The following is an 18,294-nucleotide window of genomic DNA, read 5'->3' as shown; positions in this document are numbered from 1 at the left end:
GTCGGATTTCAATCTTTTTGAATTTACTGAGGCTCTTTCTGTGGCCGAATATGTGGTCTATTTTGGAGATTGTTCCATGTGCACTTGAGCAGAATGTGTATCCTGCTGCTTTTGGTTGTAGAGTTCTATAGATGTCTATTAGGTCCATCTGTTCTAGTGTGTTGTTCAAGTGCCTCTGTGTCCTTACTTATTTTCTGTCTCATAGATCTGTCCTTTGGAGTGAGTGGTGTGTTGAATTCTCCTAAAATGAATGCATTGCATTCTATTTCCTCCTTTAATTCTGTTAGTATTTGTTTTACATATGTTGGTGCTCCTGTATTGAGTGCATATATATTTATAATGGCTATATCCTCTTGTTCGACTTACCCCTTTATCATTATGTAATGTTCTTCTTTATTTCTTGTTGCTTTCCTTGTTTTGAAGTCTATTTTGTTTGATACAAGTACTGCAACACCTGCTTTTTTCTCCCTATTGTTTTTATGAGATGTCTTTTTCCATTACTTGACTTTTAGTCTGTGCATGTCTTTGGGTTTGAGGTGAGTCTCTTGTAAGAGGGAAATAGGTGGGTCTTGCTTTTTTATCCATTCTATTACTTTGTGTCTTTTGATTGGTGCATTCTTTCCATTTTCATTTTGGGTGATTATTGAAAGATATGTACTTATTTCCATTGTAGGCTTCAGATTCGTGGTTAGCAAAGGTTCAAGGTTAGCTTCTTTACTATTTTGCCATCTAACTTAGCTTGCTTATTAAGCTATTATAAACACAGTCTGATGATTCTTTATTTCTCTCTCTTATTCCTCCTCCTCCATTCTTCGTATTTTAGGTGTCTTATTTTGTGCTCATTTGTGTTTCCTTTGACTGCTTTTATGGCTAGTTCATTTTATTTTTTGCCTTTAGTTTGTATTTGGTTGGTCTGCTTTCTTTGCTGTGATTTTATTTTCTCTAGTGACATCTATTTAGCCTTAGGTGTGCTTCCATCTAGAGCAGTCCCTCTAGAAAACCCTGTAGAGGTGGTTTGTGGGAGGCAAATTCCCTCAACTTTTGCTTGTCTGGGAATTGTTTAATCCCTCCTTCATATTTAAATGATAATTATGCTGGATGCCATATTCTTGGTTCAAGGCCCTTCTGTTTCATTGTATTAAATATATCATGCTATTCTCTTCTGGCCTATAACATTTCTGTTGATAATGATAGCCTGATGGGTTTTCCTTTGTAGGTGACCTTTTTCCTGTCTCTGGCTGCCTTTAATACTCTATCCTTGTCCTTGATCTTTGCTATTTTAATTATGTGTCATGGTGTTGTCCTCCTTGAGTCCCTTCTGTTGGGAGTTCTGTGTGCTTCTGTGGTCTTAGCCACCATTTCCTACCCCAGTTTGGGGAATTTTTCTGCAATTATTTCTTCAAAGACATTTTCTATCCCTTTTTCTCTCTCTTCTTCTTCTGGTACCCCTATTATGTGGATATTGTTCCATTTGGATTGGTCACACCATTCTCTTAATCTTTCATTCCTGGAGATCCTTCTATCTCTGTCTGCGTTCAGCTTCTCTGCATTCCTTTTCTCTAATTTCTATTCCATTAACTGCCTCTTGTACCTCGTCCATTCTGCTTTTAAGTCCTTCCATAGATTGTTTTATTTCTGTATTCTCCCTCACAGCTTTATCCGTTAGCTCTTGCATTTTTGTCTGCAGGTCCATCAGTAGGGTTATGACCTTTATTTTGAAATCTTTCTCAGGAAAATTGGTTAAATCTATCTCCCCAGGTGCCCTGTCAGGGGTTGTCTGTGTGATTCTTGTTTGGATCAAATTCTTCTTCCTTTTCATGGCGATAGGGGTAGTCATGGACAGTTGGTGTGTATGTTAGCTGGTAGAACAAATTCCCTTCCCAGTTGCTCATTGCCTTCCTCTCCTGTGAGTACCGTGACCCCTAGCAGCTTGTGCTGGGCAGCTGTGTGCCAAGTTCTTCTCTTAGTCTGTCCCGGACAGCTGCAAAGGCAGCTCTGCACGGCTGCTATTGGTGTGGCCTGTTTCAGGCTGCTGCCCTGCTGTGGCAGGGTGTCCCAGAGAGAGCACTGGCAGGAGGCTGTTTATCACCCTGAGGGGGCCTCAGAAGTATGCTGGCTTCCTGGGGGTTAGGGCTCCTGACATTCCCCGGGATTCCCAGCTGCACGCTGAGTGTGCCAGGATGCTTCCATCCAGCTGTGAGGCTCCTGTCCCTTTAAGATTTTCCAAAAGCATTTGATTTTCTTTTGTCCCAGGGATGCCAGCTGTGGGAACCTGCTCACAGGTTTTACTCTTCCGTTTCCCTAGTATCCAGCATACCACACACTATGTGTCTACTCTCCCAGTGTGGATGACTAGGGCTGGGTATTTAGTAGTCCTCGGCTCCCACTCTGTCCCTGCTCTGACTCCTCTCCTCCCACCAGGGAGCTGGAGTGTGGGGCACGTTCGGGTCCCTCCGGGCCATGGCTTGTGTCTTACCCCCTTCGTGAGGTACTGGGTTCTCACATGTGTAGATGTAGCCTGGCTGTTGTACTGTATCTTCTGGTCTCTCTTTTAGGAATAGTTGTATTTGTTGTATTTTCAAAAATATATATGGTTTTGGGAGGAGATTTCCTCTGCCCTACTCATGCCACTGTCTTGGCTCCTCCTCCGATGTTTAAGCTTTTTATATATAATTTATTACCTGGACCATTAAAGGAATATAAATTGCAGGAGAGATTTGGTCAGTATAAGAATCACTCGATGACGTCATTTATATCCTTTTCTTTTTAACATTTTACCTTTCATCTTGACTGTTTTCTTTATTTAAAATGTAATTTGAACAGCTACATAGCTGTTTTCATTCCTAACTCATATGTCTTCTATTTCCTTTTTATAGCACACATGTAGTTGAATTAGAAACTCTACTTGGAAAACTGCAGATTCCAAGGAATTCAGTATAGCCATATGAAGTCTAGAATGACACTCTTCATCTCACAGTGAATGGCATGTGGCATCTGTAATAATTGTAAAGGATAACCAATTTTAAAGGTTAAGTAGTAAATATAGTATCTAGTTCTTTAAGTGTTAAATTGAGGGAGGAAAATGTTAAATTAGGTAGAAAATGTTATGAAAGGAGACTCTGGCTTTTACACTCTACCAGAGTCAGCTTAGCAGGCCTGCCTTTTCTTCCTTGAAAGTGACAAGTTCTGTAGTGCCACTGTCTTATTCATACCTACAATTTGGGAATCTGGATATATTTATAAATGCTCTTTGCCAATGGTTATATGCTCTTGACCTAAAAATCTGATAGAAGTTTGTGTGTTAACTTATTCAGTAGCTCTCTAATTACTTACAAATACATTGTATTTTTCCCCTAGTGTAGTTTGGGAAGAAACAGACTTCAAATTTGAAAAGAGAAACTCTTTTGAGGAGGAATATTCTTCACTAAGGATCTAGGCATATTTAATTAATAAAAGGAAAGTTTTTTCAAAGCTTTCTGACTGGGTCATATGGCACTTAAGTATTCCGGTGACATTTTATTTCTGGATATTATAAAACTCAAATTCATAGTGATGGCAAGCAAAATATTTTTAAACATGGCAAACCTCTGTCCCCACCCTCAGGCAAAACCCTGATTGTTTTTTTAAAATTTTATTTTCAAGGCTGAATTTCAGAATTAATTAGATAAGAATTTTTGTCAGCTTGCCAAATACTTTAAACTTCTAAATAAATTAACTTAAACTTTTTGTTTATCATTAATTTTGTTTTAATGATTGAACTAGTCATTTTAAAAGCTTAAAGTAATTTAGGCTAGCTAGAATATAGGCCATGCTTTTCCCAGCTTTTAAGGTTTTTCACTTATTTAAGGAAAAATAAAGCTTAGACAAAGAAAAGTAAAGGTGCACATTTGGATGTAATTTAAACCTCATTTTGAGGACTGTTGGCCTGGTGATTATAGATTCTGTTCCAGTAATGTTTTCAATAATAGTGTTACTATAGCAACTAATATGAATACATGCTTCAAGGGGAAGAAAATGCTCTCCCCTGATTGTGGATATAGGGGTGAAATTTTTGTTTGTTAACTTTCATAACTTGCCCTAGATTTTGCAAAACTATTTTTCCCAAAGAAATGTTTTGAGGATCCCTTTACAAATACTTACTGCCCTCTTAACCTCATCATCTGTTTCTTGTACTGACAGTATGCTGCAATTAATTTAAAAGGGAAAGCTGTAGACACAGTTTGTTTCAGAAATCCTGTATCTTCTTTCTCTTATTTGTGTCCTACACAGCAGTACAAAGGAAAGAATTCTGCTTTCCTTATTCAGAACTATATAAAACCGTGTTCCTATAAAAGGCAGTTAACTCACATACAGTGGCTTTCCATTGTGAAAATGAAGATGATGGTAAATACACTTAAGTTCTTAAGTATTACTGGTATAATTTTTTTTGTATCATTAATGTATAATTACATGAGCATCATTATGGTTACTACACTCCCCCCATTATCAAATCCCCACCACATAGCCCATTTCAGTCACTGTCCATCAGTGTAGTAAGATGCTATAGTATGACTACTTGTATTCTCTGTCTTCTACAGTCTTCCCTGTAACCTCCACCCATGCACATTATGTATACTAATCGTAATGCCCCTTTTTCCCTCTTATACTTCCTTCACACCCATCCTCACCAGTCCCTTTCCCTTTGGTAACTGTTAGTCCATTCTTGGGTTCTGTGAGTCTGCTGCTGTTTTGCTCCTTCAGTTTTTTCTTTGTCCCTATACTCCACAGATGAGTGGAATCATTTGATACTTGTCTTTCTCCACCTGGCTTATTTCACTGAGCATAATACCCTCTAGCTCCATCCATGTTGTTGCAAATGGTAGGATTTGTTTTCTTATGGCTGAATAATATTCCATTGTGTATATGTACCACATCTTTATCCATTCATCTACTGTTGGACACTTAGATTGCTTCCATTTCTTGGCTATTGTTAATAGTGCTGCGATAAACATAGGGGTGCATATGTCTTTTTGAAACTGGGCTACTGCATTCTTAGGTTAAATTCCTAGAAGTGGAATTCCTGGTTCAAATGGTATTTCTATTTTGAGTTTTTTTGAGGAACCTCCATACTGCTTTCCACAATGGTTAAACTAGCATACATTCCCACCAGCAGTGTAGGAGGGTTCCCCTTTCTCCACAACCTCGCCAACATTTGTTGTTGTTTGTCTTTTGGATGGTGGCGATCGTTACTGGTTTGAGGTGATATCTCATTGTAGTTTTAATTTGCATTTCTCTGATGACTAGCGATTTGGAGCATCTTTTCATGTGTCTGTTGGCCATCTGAATTTCTTCTTTGGAGAAGTGTCTGTTCAGAACCTGTGCCCATTTTGTAATTGAATTATTTGCTTTTTGTTTGTTGAGGCGCATGAGCTCTTTATATATTTTGGATTTCAACCATTTATCAGATCTGTCATTTATGAATATATTCTCCCAGACTGTAGGATGCCTTTTTGCTCTATTGGTGGCGTTCTTTGCTCTACAGAAGCTTTCAGCTTCATATAGTCCCACTTGTTCATTTTTGCTTTTGTTTCCCTTGCCCAGGGAGATATGTTCATAAAGAAGTCGCTCATGTTTATGTCCAATAAATTTTTGCCTATGTTTTTTTTTAAAGTTTTATGGTTTCATGACTTATATTCAGGTCTTTGATCCATTTTGAATTTACTTTTGTGTGTGGGGTTAGACAATGATCCAGTTTCATTCTCTTACATGTAGCTGTCCAGTTTTGCCAACACCAGCTGTTGAAGAGGCTGTCATTTCCCCATTGTATGTACTTGGCTCCTTTATCATATATTAATTGATCATATATGTTTTGGTTAATATCTGGCCTCTCTGTTCTGTTCCACTGGTCTATGGGTCTGTACTTGTACCAGTACCAAATTATCTTGATTACTGTGGCTTTGTAGTAGAACTTGAAGTTGGGGAGCAAGATCCCCCTCAATTTATTCTTCCTTCTCAGGATTGCTTTTGCTATTCAGGGTCTTTTGTGGTTCCATATGAATTTTAAAACTCTTTATTCCATTTCGTTGAAGAATGCTATTGGTATTTTGATAGGGATTACATTGAACCTTTAGATTGCTTTAGGCAAAATGGCCATTTCCACAATATTAGTTCTTCCTAGCCAAGAGCATGGCATGAGTTTCCGTTTGTTAGTGTGCTCTTTAATTTCTCTTAAGAGTGTCTTATAGTTTTCAGGGTAGATCTTTCATTTCCTTGGTTAGGTTTATTCCTAGGTATTTTATTCTTTTTGATGCAATTGGGCAAGGAATTGTTTTCTGAATTTCTCTTTCTGCTATTTCATCATTAGTCTGTAGGAAAGCAACAGATTTCTGTGTATTAGTTTTGTATCCTCTAACTTTGCTGATTTCAGGTATTTGTTCTTGTAGTTTTGTAGTGGAGTCTTTAGGGTTTTTATGTACAATATCTGTCATCTGTAAATAGTGACATTCTTCTTTACCAATCTGGATGCCTTATATTTCTTTGTGTTGTGTGATTGCCGTGACTAGGACCTCCAGTACTATATTGAAAAACATTGGGGAGAGTGGGCATCCCTGTCTTGTTCCCAATCTTAGTGGAAAATCTTTCAGCTTCTCCCTATTAAGTATGATGTTGGCTGTGGGTTTGTCATGTATGGCCTTTATTTTGTTGAGGTACTTGCCCTCTATACCCATTTTGTTGAGAGTTTTTGTCATGAATGGATGTTGAATTTTGTCAAATGCATTTTCAGCATCTATGGAGATGATCATGTAGTTTTTTTCCTTTTTGTTGATGTGGTGGATGATGTTGATGGATTTTCGAATGTTGTACCATCTTTTCCTTCCTGAGATGAATCCCACTTGGTCATGGTGTATGATCCTCATGATGTATTTTTGAATTCGGTTTCCTAATATTTTGTTGATTATTTTAGCATCTATGTTCATCATGGATATTGGTCTGTAATTTTATGTTTTGGTGGGGTCTTTGCCTGGTTTTTGTATTAGAGTGACGCTGGCTTCATAGAATGAATTTGAATTTCCTCCTCTTCTATTTTTGGGGAAACTTTAAGGAGAATGGGTATTATGTCTTCTCTATATGTCTAATAAAATTCAGTGGTGCATCCATCTGACCCGAGGGTTTTGTTCTTGGGTGTTTTTTTGATTACCAATTCAATTTTGTTGCCAGTAGTTGGTCTGTTTAGATTTTCTGTTTCTTCCTTGGTCAGTCTTAGAAGGTTGTATTTTTCTGGGAAGTTTTCCATTTCTTTTTGGTTTTCCAGCTTGTTAGCATATAGGTTTTCATAGTATTCTCTAATAATTCTTTGTATTTCTGTGGGGTCCATCATGATTTTTCCTTTCTCATTTCTGATTTTGTTTATGTGTGTTGATTCTCTTTCTCTTAATAAGTTTGGCTAAGGGCTTTTCTATTTTGTTTATTTTCTCAAAGAACCAGCTCTTGGTTTCATTGATTTTTTTCTATTGTTTTATTCTTCTCAATTTTATTTATTTCTTCTCTGATCTTTATTATGTCCCTCCTTCTGCTGAGGGCCTCACTTGTTCTTCTTTTTCCTATCTCAATAATTGTGACTTTGGACTATTCATTTGGGATTGTTCTTCCTTCTTTAAAATGGCCTGGATTGCTATATATTTTCCTCTTAGAACTGCCTTTGCTGTGTCCCATAGAAGTTGGGGCTTTGTGCTGTTGTTGTCATTTGTTTCCATATATTGATTGATCTCCATTTTAATTTGGTAATTGATCCGTTGATTATTTAGGAACATGTTATTAAGCCTCCATGTGCTTGTGAGCCTTTTTGTTTTCTTTGTACAATGTATTTCTAGTTTTCTGCCTTTGTGGTCTGAAAAGTTGGTTGGTAGAATTTCCATCTTTTTGAATTTACTGAGGCTCTTTTTGTGGCCTAGTATGTGGTCTGTTCTGTACAATGTTTCATGTGCACTTGTGAAGAATGTGTATCCTACTGCTTTTGGGTGTAGAGTTCGGTAGATGTCTGTTAGGTCCATCTATAGTGTGTTTTTCAGAGCCTCTGGTCCTTGCTTATTTTCTGTCTTGTGGATCTTTCCTTTGGAGTGAGTGGTGTGTTGAAGTCTCCTAGAATGAATGCATTGCATTCTATTTCCTCCTGTAATTCTGTTAGTATTTGTTTCACATATGTTGGTGCCCCTGTATTGCATGCATATATACTTATAATGGTTATATCCTCTTGTGGGACTGACCCCCTTATCATTATATAATGTCCTTCTTTATCTTTTGTTACTTTCTTTGTTATGAAGTCTATTTTGTTTGATACAAGTACTGCAACCCCTTCTTTTTCTCCTTATTGTTTTCATGAAATATCTTTTTCCATCCCTTTACTTTTAGTCTGTGTATGTCTGTGCGTTTGAGGTGAGTCTCTTGTAAGATGAAAATAGATGGATCTTGCTTTTTTATCCATTCTGTTACTCTGTGTCTTTTGATTGGTGCATTCAGTCCATTTACATTTAGGGTGATTATTGAGAGATATGTACTTATTGCCATTGCTGGCTTTAGGTTCATGGTTACCAAAGGTTCAAGGGTAGCTTCTTTACTATCTATCCATCTAACTTAACTTGCTTATTAAGCTATTATAAACACACTCTGTTTATTCTTTATTTCTCTCCATTCTTATTCCTCCTCCTCCATTCTTTATATGTTAGGTATTTTCTTGTATGCTCTTTTGTGTTTCCTTTGATCATTTTTCTGAATAGTTTTTATTTTTTGCCTTTAGTTAGTATTTGGTTGGTCTGCTTTCTTTGCTGTGATTTAATTTCTCTGGTGACATCTGTTTAGCCTTTAGTGTGCTTCCATCTAGAGCAGTCCATTTAAAATATCCTCTAGGGGTGGTTTGTTGGAGCCAAATTCCCTCAACTTGTGCTTGTCCGGGAATTAATTCCTCCTTCATATTTAAAAGATTATTGTGCTGGATACAGTATTCTTGGTTCAAGGCTCTTCTGTTTCATTGCATTAAATATATCATGCCATTCTATTCTGGCCTGTAAGGTTTTTGTTGAGAAGTCTGATAATTCCCTGATGGGTTTTCCTTTGTAAGTGCCTTTTTTCTCTCTCTGACTACATTTAATACTCTGTCCTTGTCTTTGATCTTTGCCATTTTAATTATTATATGTCTTGGTGTTGTCCTCCTTTGGTCCCTTGTGTTGGGAGATCTGTGGGCTTCCATGGTCTGAGAGACTATTTCCTTCCCCACGTCGGGGACATTTTCAGCAATGTTTTCTTCAGAGATACTTTCTATCCCTTTTTCTCTCTCTTCTTCTTCTGGTACCCCTATAATGTGAATATTGTTCCGTTTGCGTAGGTCACACAGTTCTCTTAACATTCTTTCATTCCTGGAGATCTTTTTATCTCTCTCTGCCTCATATTCTCTGTATTCCTGTTCTGTGATTTCTGTTCCATTAATGGTCTCTTGTACCTCATCCAGTCTGCTCTTAAGTCCTTACAGAGATTGTTTAATTTCTGTATTCTCCCTCCTAAGTTGATCCTTTAGCTCTTGCATATTTCTCTGACTGTCCGTCATCATGGTTATGACATTTATTTTGAATTCTTTTTCAGGAAGATTGATTATATCTGTCTCCCCCGGCCCTCTGTCATGGGCTGTCTTGGTAATTCTCGACTGGAGAAAATTCTTCTGCCTTTTAATGGTGATAGAGGTAGTGGTAGGCAGCTGGCGCATGGGTCAGCTGGGAGAACAAAGTCCATTCCTAATTGCTGCTCACCCTGCCCCTCTCAGCTACCTGTGTCATTTACCCACATATGGGGTCCAGCCCTCAGGGTAGCCCAGAACCCTGTGTTGAGTGGCAGGCATGGCAGTTGTGCTCTTCTGCGAGAATGGCACCCCTTCCCACCCTGCTCCGTCTTCCTCTGCCTGCGCTGGGCCGCTGCACACCGACGGCAACCCCCTGGGTCTGGTCCAGGCAGCTGTGCGCTGGGAGGAGACTGTGGGTGGTTGTTGTGAGCACAGCTGCCCTCAGGCTGCTCCACCACTCTAGCTGGGATTCTCCGGAGGGGAGATGAACGGCAGGCTGTTTATACCCATGAGGAGTGTCAGAGCTGCGCTGCCTCCCAGGGGGCTGGTGTGTCTGAAGCTCCTCACAAGTCCCAGACTGCTGGGCTGAGTGCACTGGGATGATTCCATCCAGCTGTGAAGTCCCTGTCCCTTTAAGACTTTCAAAAAACATTCGCTTTTCTTTTGTCCCAGGGGAGCCCGTTATGGGGACCTGCTCGCATATTTTACTTTTCCGTTTCCCTAATATCCAGCACACCATGCAATGTGTGTCAGTGCTCCCTGTGCGGATTACTAGGCTTGGTTATTTAGCAGTCCTGCACTTCCCCTCTCTCCCCCCTCTGACTCCTCTCCTCCCGCTGGGGAACTGGGGTAGGGGAAGCACTCAGGTCCCACTGGGACATGGTTTTTATCTTACCCCCTTTGTGAGATGCTGACTTCTTGCAGATGTAGATGTAGCCTGGCTGTTGTACTGTATCCTCTGGTCTCTCTTTTAGGCATAGTTGTATTTGTTGTATTTTCAAAAATATATATGGTTTTGGGAGGAGATTTCCACTGCCCTACTCACACATCATCTTGGCTTTCATTTGTGATTTCTTAATAAATAACTTGAGGATATTTTTATTTTCATTATCAATTAAGATAGCTGTGGTTCGCCTTATCTCCCTTCCCCTAATCTCTCTCTGTCTCTCTCTCATCATCATAATTATACAGAGTAGAAATTTGGTGTTTGTGCTGAGTATATAAATGATCCCAATTTTTAAGCTTATAATATTTTAACCTTCAGAGACTGACATAAGGCACCATGACTTTAAGAAAAAGATAGTATGATAAATTTAAAAACAATGATACAGCAGTTTAAATTTGACCCATGGGTCTTTACAGTGTAATTTATATTTGACATTCCTACAATTGAAATAGAAGGAGTGCATGTCCCAGTAAACAGTCCTGTAGCTGTTGAAGTTGGTTCAGGTTTAGTTTTAGTTAGTATAGTGGTTGGTAACTAAAGTAATTGTGAAAGTAAAGTTAACTACATTAACAGGAGTAGCTTAGATTTTTAGCACAAACATCCAGTGTAATCTCTGATTTAAGTAGACTCATGTTAGCATTTATTATCAACTCAGAAGAAAGTACAAAACACTGCATATAAAAGAAACTGGAAAAAAGTTGGAGGAAGAAACCTTGAAAGCTAAAAGGCGGTCGTTAAAAAAGTGAACCACTATGACATCCTATATAAATGTGAAATTCTTACATTAAGAGGCTGGAACAAAGAGCTGTCTGTGGAGATATGATTCCGAGGAAGAAAATAATTGTTTGTTATTTCAACCCCTCTAAATAGGATACCATACTTGCAGAACTTCTTCAGATACATAAAGAACACATTGTAGGTTATCATGAACATGATTCTCTTTTGGACCACAAAGAAGAAGAAGAGTTGACTGAAGAAGAGAGAAAAGCAGCTTGGGCTGAGTATGAAGCAGAGAAAAAGGTAGTTCATTGCTTTTTTGTTTTGGTTTTTATGTTACTCCTTTGAAAGAGCAGTGTGGAGGAAAAGAGTCACATTTGGAACAAGTGAGTCTTCAGGAACAGAGTCCCCAAATATGACAGTCTGCTTAAGGGCTTTTTTTTTATTATGGGTGGTGGAGTGGGAGGAGAAGAGAGAAGAAAATGTAGTGACCCCATTTCAGCTTAGTGCTTGCTGAATTGAGAGATTAGTGAGAAGCTATATGTTTAGCATCACTTGACTCCCATCAGTGCCATCACTGTAGTAATAGACATAGAGGAGCATAGAGTTTGGAGGTAGGAGTAAATGTTGCTTTAGCATGTATACCATGAAATCTAAATTTTGACAGAATATCAAGACACAAAAATATTCCATTGGACATTAATGTCAACCTCCAACAGCAACTTTATTTAAATAGTTCCATGTCTGTTTTAAACACCAACCCAGTTGAGCAAAAATGTGCCTGATGATGGGAAACCTATCCTAATTACAGAATTCTTTTTGAACTCCTACCTCATTGTACCAAACTTCTTTAATGTTAATGTGATGTTAGAAGTCTCATCAGAATTCTCTGAGTTGCCCCATTCTGTGGGAATTATCAAAAAATAGAGTACACCTTTAGGGGTTAAAGCTTTCCGTGTAATAAGATCCTGGTTTCGGGTGAAAAGGGTGTTCTGTTTGTGTGTTGAAGAGTGTTATTTCCTAGATCTGAGAATGTGCATTCTCTTCTAAACCAGTAGGTGATGTAGAATTTCAAGTTTTAAATCACAATGTGGAAAGTGCATAATTTTTTGTTTTCAGGGACTGACCATGCGTTTCAACATACCAACTGGGACCAATTTACCCCCTGTCAGTTTCAACTCTCAAACTCCTTATATTCCTTTCAATTTGGGAGCCCTGTCAGCAATGAGTAATCAACAGCTGGAGGTAAGTTGTGAAGTACAAAAGTAGTTTAACTTGAATTAAAGGCAATTTCAAGTACCCTGTTGTTGAGGGTTCCCCATGCAGGAATATCACATTCTCCAAAAGATTACCTCTGAATAGACCAAGAAATTTCTCTTTTATTTGTTGACCTCTTTGAACCAGCATAGTAATGTAAAATGTGGTTTGTTGTGAGCACAAGGGAATCAGGCCTTGAATTAATGTAGTTTGAATTATTTTAATTAATGAACAATAGGGCAGATGCCTGGCTAGGAAAATAGCACTTTCTTCAGTTACAGAATATCTTGAATAAACAAATTACTTAGTTTTTGAAAATACAACAAATACGTACATTGATTTACATTCTAATGCAGTGTAGATACAGCATTAAGTAAATCATAGTGCCCAGTATTATAAAATAAGTTGATTTAATACTAGAATCAATTAAGAATTAAATAAGAAAGAGTAGGTATTATTATACCAATAATTTAATAACTCATTTGAATCTGTGGTTTCTTTTTAAAATGTGCTTATGGAGTCCTTTGAATTATTAAAGTACTTGTGCAATAAACCCTAACTTTTATCTTCCTAACCAAACTCTTACTGATGAGTTTTATTCTACTTTAATTATGCTGAATTTTGTGTTCTTTTCAATTATTTAGGACTTTTAAAACCAAGTACTGTAAATTGGCAAGAGAAAAAATCCCCGTGCTTTAAAACTATGCTGTCTGTTTATATATCCTATATAATCTACTTCTTGCATTCTTCTAGGACCTTATTAATCAAGGAAGAGAAAAAGTTGTGGAAGCAACAAACAGTGTAACAGCAGTGAGGATTCAGCCTCTTGAGGATATCATTTCAGCTGTAGTAAGTTAATTGGCAGTTGCCTTACTCCAATGTGCAATTTGTCTCCCCCCCATTTGTTTTAATTTATAATTGTTGCTTGCTTCACTACTTCTGTGGGGGGAAAGAGCATAGTTTTTACAACTTGATTTGCAATAGTAAAATACAAGTTAACTGGATAATAGTACCAAGCTATAACTCAGCAGTTTCACCTAGATGTTGGCACAAAAGAGAAATGGGTGATATTAAAAATTGGGAAATCAATCAGTCATAGAAATGTATGCATTGTTTACATGAACATACCTTAATTATCAGTTGCACAGATTAAATCCAAATAGTTTTTCATTCCCAAGATAGCTAACCCTTGTACAATAGTGGTCAACTTAGTACTCTGCTTTTACATCAGTGTTTTCTTTAAAAAGAGTAAAAGAAAAGGAGAAAGTACTCTAAAAGTCTTGAATATTTTTAAGTACCTTAATTATTGTTCCACAGTTCTACTGCAATAAGGACTAAACAGAAAATTTCTCTTTTAGTGGAAGGAAAACATGAATCTCTCTGAGGCCCAAGTACAGGCATTAGCATTAAGTAGACAAGCCAGCCAGGAGCTTGATGTTAAACGAAGAGAAGCAATCTACAATGATGTATTGACAAAACAACAGATGGTAAGAATTCTGATTATCTCTAGGTTATGTTTAACTTTCTTGAACTTGCAGTAATGGATTTGTGTGACATCTACGTCAATAACCATCCCTTGTATGAACGGACAGATAGTCATTGGTTATCTCTGGCAGACATTTTGTCAGAAAGCCTGATTATGTCACGTAAAGGTAATATCTTTTGTTACAAAGGAGTAAGAACTTCCCAGTGTTCTCCCTGAAGTTTATGTAGTATCTCTTGCACATAATTTTATTTTTTGTGTACTCTGGACAACTAAAGAGGAATTTTTGCCTTTTTACCATATTTGCCACTTTTAAATAACTTCCCAAAATAAGTATACTTTTTAGTATATTCAATTATAGAGTACAAAGTGGATCTACAAGATGCTATGTGACACAGGTTACTACTAAATTATGTAATTCTTTGGAAGGCTAGCAATATTCTAGCATCCTTGATCATCTTTCCCAGCATAGTTTTTTGTCAGCCATCTGCCTTGCACTGGGAAATTTCAACTCTTGACACCAGAGAATCAATTTCTGTGGTGTGAATTTTACTTAGAAAGCACTGTGGTTTTGAATTATATTAGGAAATTTGAGACATTCCAGGTAGGAATTACTCCCACTACAAGTTCTTTTTCCCTTTGCTGTTTGTCACTAAAGGTGTTTATTTGCCTGTCATCATGTGAAATACTCAAAAGAATGACAAAGAAAGGAGACTTGACAAAGAGTGCTGTAACTAATACTTGAGACTAATCACAGTGCTGGACAGGTTACTATGGCAACGAACCCAAATGCTGCTTGCAATACAATAGTCAAGTCATTAAGAGAATTTAGTCCTAAATGGTGTAACTGGTTTCTGCAGTAAATGCTCCTGTGAATGCCATCAAATTAGTAATGGTGATAACAATAATGTGGTTGCCTTTTGGTATGGTACCCCCTTAACAAATTGATTTTAACTCAAAATTTGATATACTGCCTCTTTGAGGCAGGTCATACACTTGTAACAGCTCCCTTTTCTCTTTTTAGTTAATCAGCTGTGTTCAGCGAATACTTATGAACCGAAGGCTCCAGCAGCAGTACAATCAGCAGCAGCAGCAACAAATGACTTACCAACAAGCAACACTGGGTCATCTCATGATGCCGAAGCCTCCAAATTTAATCATGAATCCTTCTAACTACCAGCAGATTGATATGAGAGGAATGTATCAGTCAGTGGCTGGTGGTATGCAGCCACCACCATTACAGCGTGCACCACCTCCAATGAGAAGCAAAAATCCAGGACCTTCCCAAGGGAAATCAATGTGATTTTGCACTAAAAGATTAAAGGATTTTAAACATCATAGAAAGATCTTTTATTTTTTTAGGAATCAATGACTTAACAGAACTCAACTGTATAGTTTGGTCCCCTTAAATGCCAATATTCCATATTAGTTTTAATTCTTTTTTAAATAGGACCTACCATTTCTTCCTGACATTGTCAGTGATGTTGCCTAGAATCTTCTTAACACACACTGAGTACAGAAGATATTTCAAATTGTTTTCAGTGAAAACAAGTCCTTCCATAACAATAACAACTCCACAAATTTCCTCTCTAAATTTTTATGCCTGCTTTTAGCGACCATAAAATTGTCATAAAATTAATGAGTTTAGGAAAGAATACAGATTTATATATTCGTTCTTTACATGTAAAAACACAGCTGAGTTCTTAAGAGTTGATTCCTCAAGTTATGAAATACTTTTGTACTTAATCCATTTCTTGATTAAAGTGATTGAAATGGTTTTAATGTTCTTTTGACTGAAGTCTGAAACTGGGCTCCTGCTATGTCATCTCTGTGACTAAAAGTTAGAAACTAAGGGTTATCTTTGACACAGAATTGTGTGCAATATTCTTAACTACTACTGCTCTAAAATTTGGAGACTTGCAGTTGTCTTAGCATTGTATAAACAGCCTTAAGTACAGCCTAAGAAGAGAATTGCTTTTTCTTCTTTAGTCTTTGTTTTCAGTTATTTGTGCTGAAATAAGTACTGGTAAAATTTCATCAGGGTTGTGGATTATCTTCCACACATGAATTTTTCTGTCTTGGCACTAATATAAAGCACATCTCTTAACTGTTTGGTGCCAGTGCTAGTGCTTCATCCTGTTGCTGGCAGTAGGATGTGGACTAACAAAATCAAGTTCTAGCATTTTAGGAGGTTAAGGATGACATCGTGGTTGTTAGGTTCACACCCTGTTTTATAAACAACATCACAATGGCAGAACCATTGCTGACTTTAAGTTCACACAGGAATGTGCTTTAACAGTTCCCACTGCTGTCAGTATTGTGAAATAATTCCTCTTAAAGATAAGGATCACTGGCTTCTATGCTCTTCTTTTCTTTCATCATGTTTTTTTCTCCCAATTTCCCTAGGTTTTCTTAAATTACATTTCAAAATTTAAGATTTTTTTCTTTTACTTTAGATCTGTGAGGCAATTTTATGATCAAAATGAATCATCATTTGATAAAATTAAAATTTTATCATGTAATGCCCTTTCATGAAGTTTTACTAGAAAATCATTGTCATTTTTCTTAATCCAGGCCTATAAAAATGACCAACTAAGTTTATTCATGTACAATCTGGTTAAGTTTCTTAAAGAAAAAGATAATTAGACTATGGGTGTCAACATCGCCAAACCATTTTTGGAATGGTGATGTAACAGGTAATGGAAGTAGCTACGAAATTCCAGAAAAAATAAAACTGGGTGGCAAACTTGCTCTAGGTATCACTGGATTAGATTGAGTTTCACATTAGCCAAAACTGCTTTGAGTTGTTTGGATGATTAGGAGATTTCCATTTTTATCTTGAAAGAACTAGTGGTAAAATATCCAAGAGCACTCACTTGGTTTGTGATACACAATTTGTGAGGTTTGGTTGGATGCATCCCCTACCCTCCCATGGTGAATTATCACTAACAAATTCCATAAATTTGGATATTGTGCCAGCCAGATAATCAAATTTATTTAGTTGGGGCCAGGGGAGGAGATGTATGTTTACTTTGGAAGAAATGAAAAAGACAAGATTAATGAGATAAATATTTGAAAGCAGTACACTCTGGCCAGCTGTTATCAGTTGGTAATCCTACAAGTCCAGAATACTTTAAACCTGATTTACTAGACCTGGGAACTTTAAACATTGTCTGATTACTTGCTCAAAGACATAGATATGACCATTTTAGGCAACCTAAACCTTTTCACCATGGATGAAACTGTGACTTAGAGAATAATACATAGAAAGACTAATTAGAAATAAAATAGATTGAAATAAAATTTGGACCACTTTGCATAAACTCTTCTCACTTGACATTTTAGCTACATAATATGTACTTTGAGTATAACATCAAGTTTTAACAAATATTTAAAGACAAAATCATGTCAATAAGATACTAAAAAGGCTCATTTTTATATTTGTTTTAGATGTTTTAAATAGTTGCAATGGCTTAAAAAATGACGATTTAAAATGTTGCTTGTAATACAGATTTGCCTGCTACATTCTCCACATTTTGTAACCTGTTTTATTTCTTTGGGTGTAAAGCGTTTTTTCTTAGTATTGTGATATTGTATATGTTTTGTCCCAGTTGTATAGTAATGTTTCAGTCCGTCATCCAGCTTTGGCTGCTGAAATCATACAGCTGTGAAGACTTGCCTTTGTTTTTGTTAGACTGCTTTTCAGTTCTGTATTGAGTATCTTAAGTACTGTAGAAAAGATGTTACTTCTTTAAGGCTGTTTTGTAATATATATAAGGACTGGAATTGTGTTTTTAAAGGAAAGCATTCAAGTATGACAATACTATCTGTGTTTTCACCATTCAAAGTGCTGTTTAGTAGTTGAAACTTAAAACTATTTAATGTCATTTAATAAAGTGACCAAATGTGTTGTGCTCTTTATTGCATTTTCACAGCTTTGAAATCTGTGCACATACTGTTTCATAGAAAAGTGTATAGCTTTTGATGTCCTACTTAATGGTCGTTCTTTTTGCACATTTAGTTATTTAATTTTGAGAGGACAGCAAGTTTGGTTTTTGACTCTTGTTATATACTACATTCTGTAAAAGGAGATTTCTAACCTCAAAAATAATTTACGTACCCAGGAAGCCTGTGTGTGTTGTGTTAGTTTGGGTTGTCTCTGTGTAATCTAGCACCATTTTCTGCTTCCCAACAGCTGCATCACTCATTTAAGTCAAGCAGGGCTACCAGTCCACATTTGATTAAAAAGCCGCTTACCATTCTGAAGCCAGAGCAGTTCAATGGAAACCTTATTAAAACCTGGTC

General features: G+C 37.1%; 1 protein-coding gene across 7 annotated transcripts in view; it reads left to right on the top strand.

Annotated features, from left to right (window-relative positions):
• Positions 1-17,910, top strand: part of ATRX (ATRX chromatin remodeler) — a 304,745-nt gene extending 286,835 nt beyond the window's left edge. For all 7 annotated transcript variants that reach the window (XM_073227652.1, XM_037021777.2, XM_037021775.2 and 4 more), the window contains 5 exons: positions 11,403-11,552; positions 12,369-12,494; positions 13,260-13,355; positions 13,865-13,993; positions 15,014-17,910. In XM_073227652.1, coding sequence (XP_073083753.1) covers positions 11,403-11,552; positions 12,369-12,494; positions 13,260-13,355; positions 13,865-13,993; positions 15,014-15,292 — 780 coding nt within the window. In that variant the 3' untranslated portion in view covers positions 15,293-17,910. The remainder of the gene's footprint in view (positions 1-11,402; positions 11,553-12,368; positions 12,495-13,259; positions 13,356-13,864; positions 13,994-15,013) is intronic.
• The last annotated feature ends 384 nt before the right edge of the window (positions 17,911-18,294 follow it).

This window comes from Manis javanica, chromosome X (assembly GCF_040802235.1).
Source record: "Manis javanica isolate MJ-LG chromosome X, MJ_LKY, whole genome shotgun sequence".
Taxonomy (NCBI): domain Eukaryota; kingdom Metazoa; phylum Chordata; class Mammalia; order Pholidota; family Manidae; genus Manis; species Manis javanica.
The sequence above is the reverse complement of the archived record's forward strand: the minus strand, read 5'-3'. Positions and strand labels throughout refer to the sequence as shown.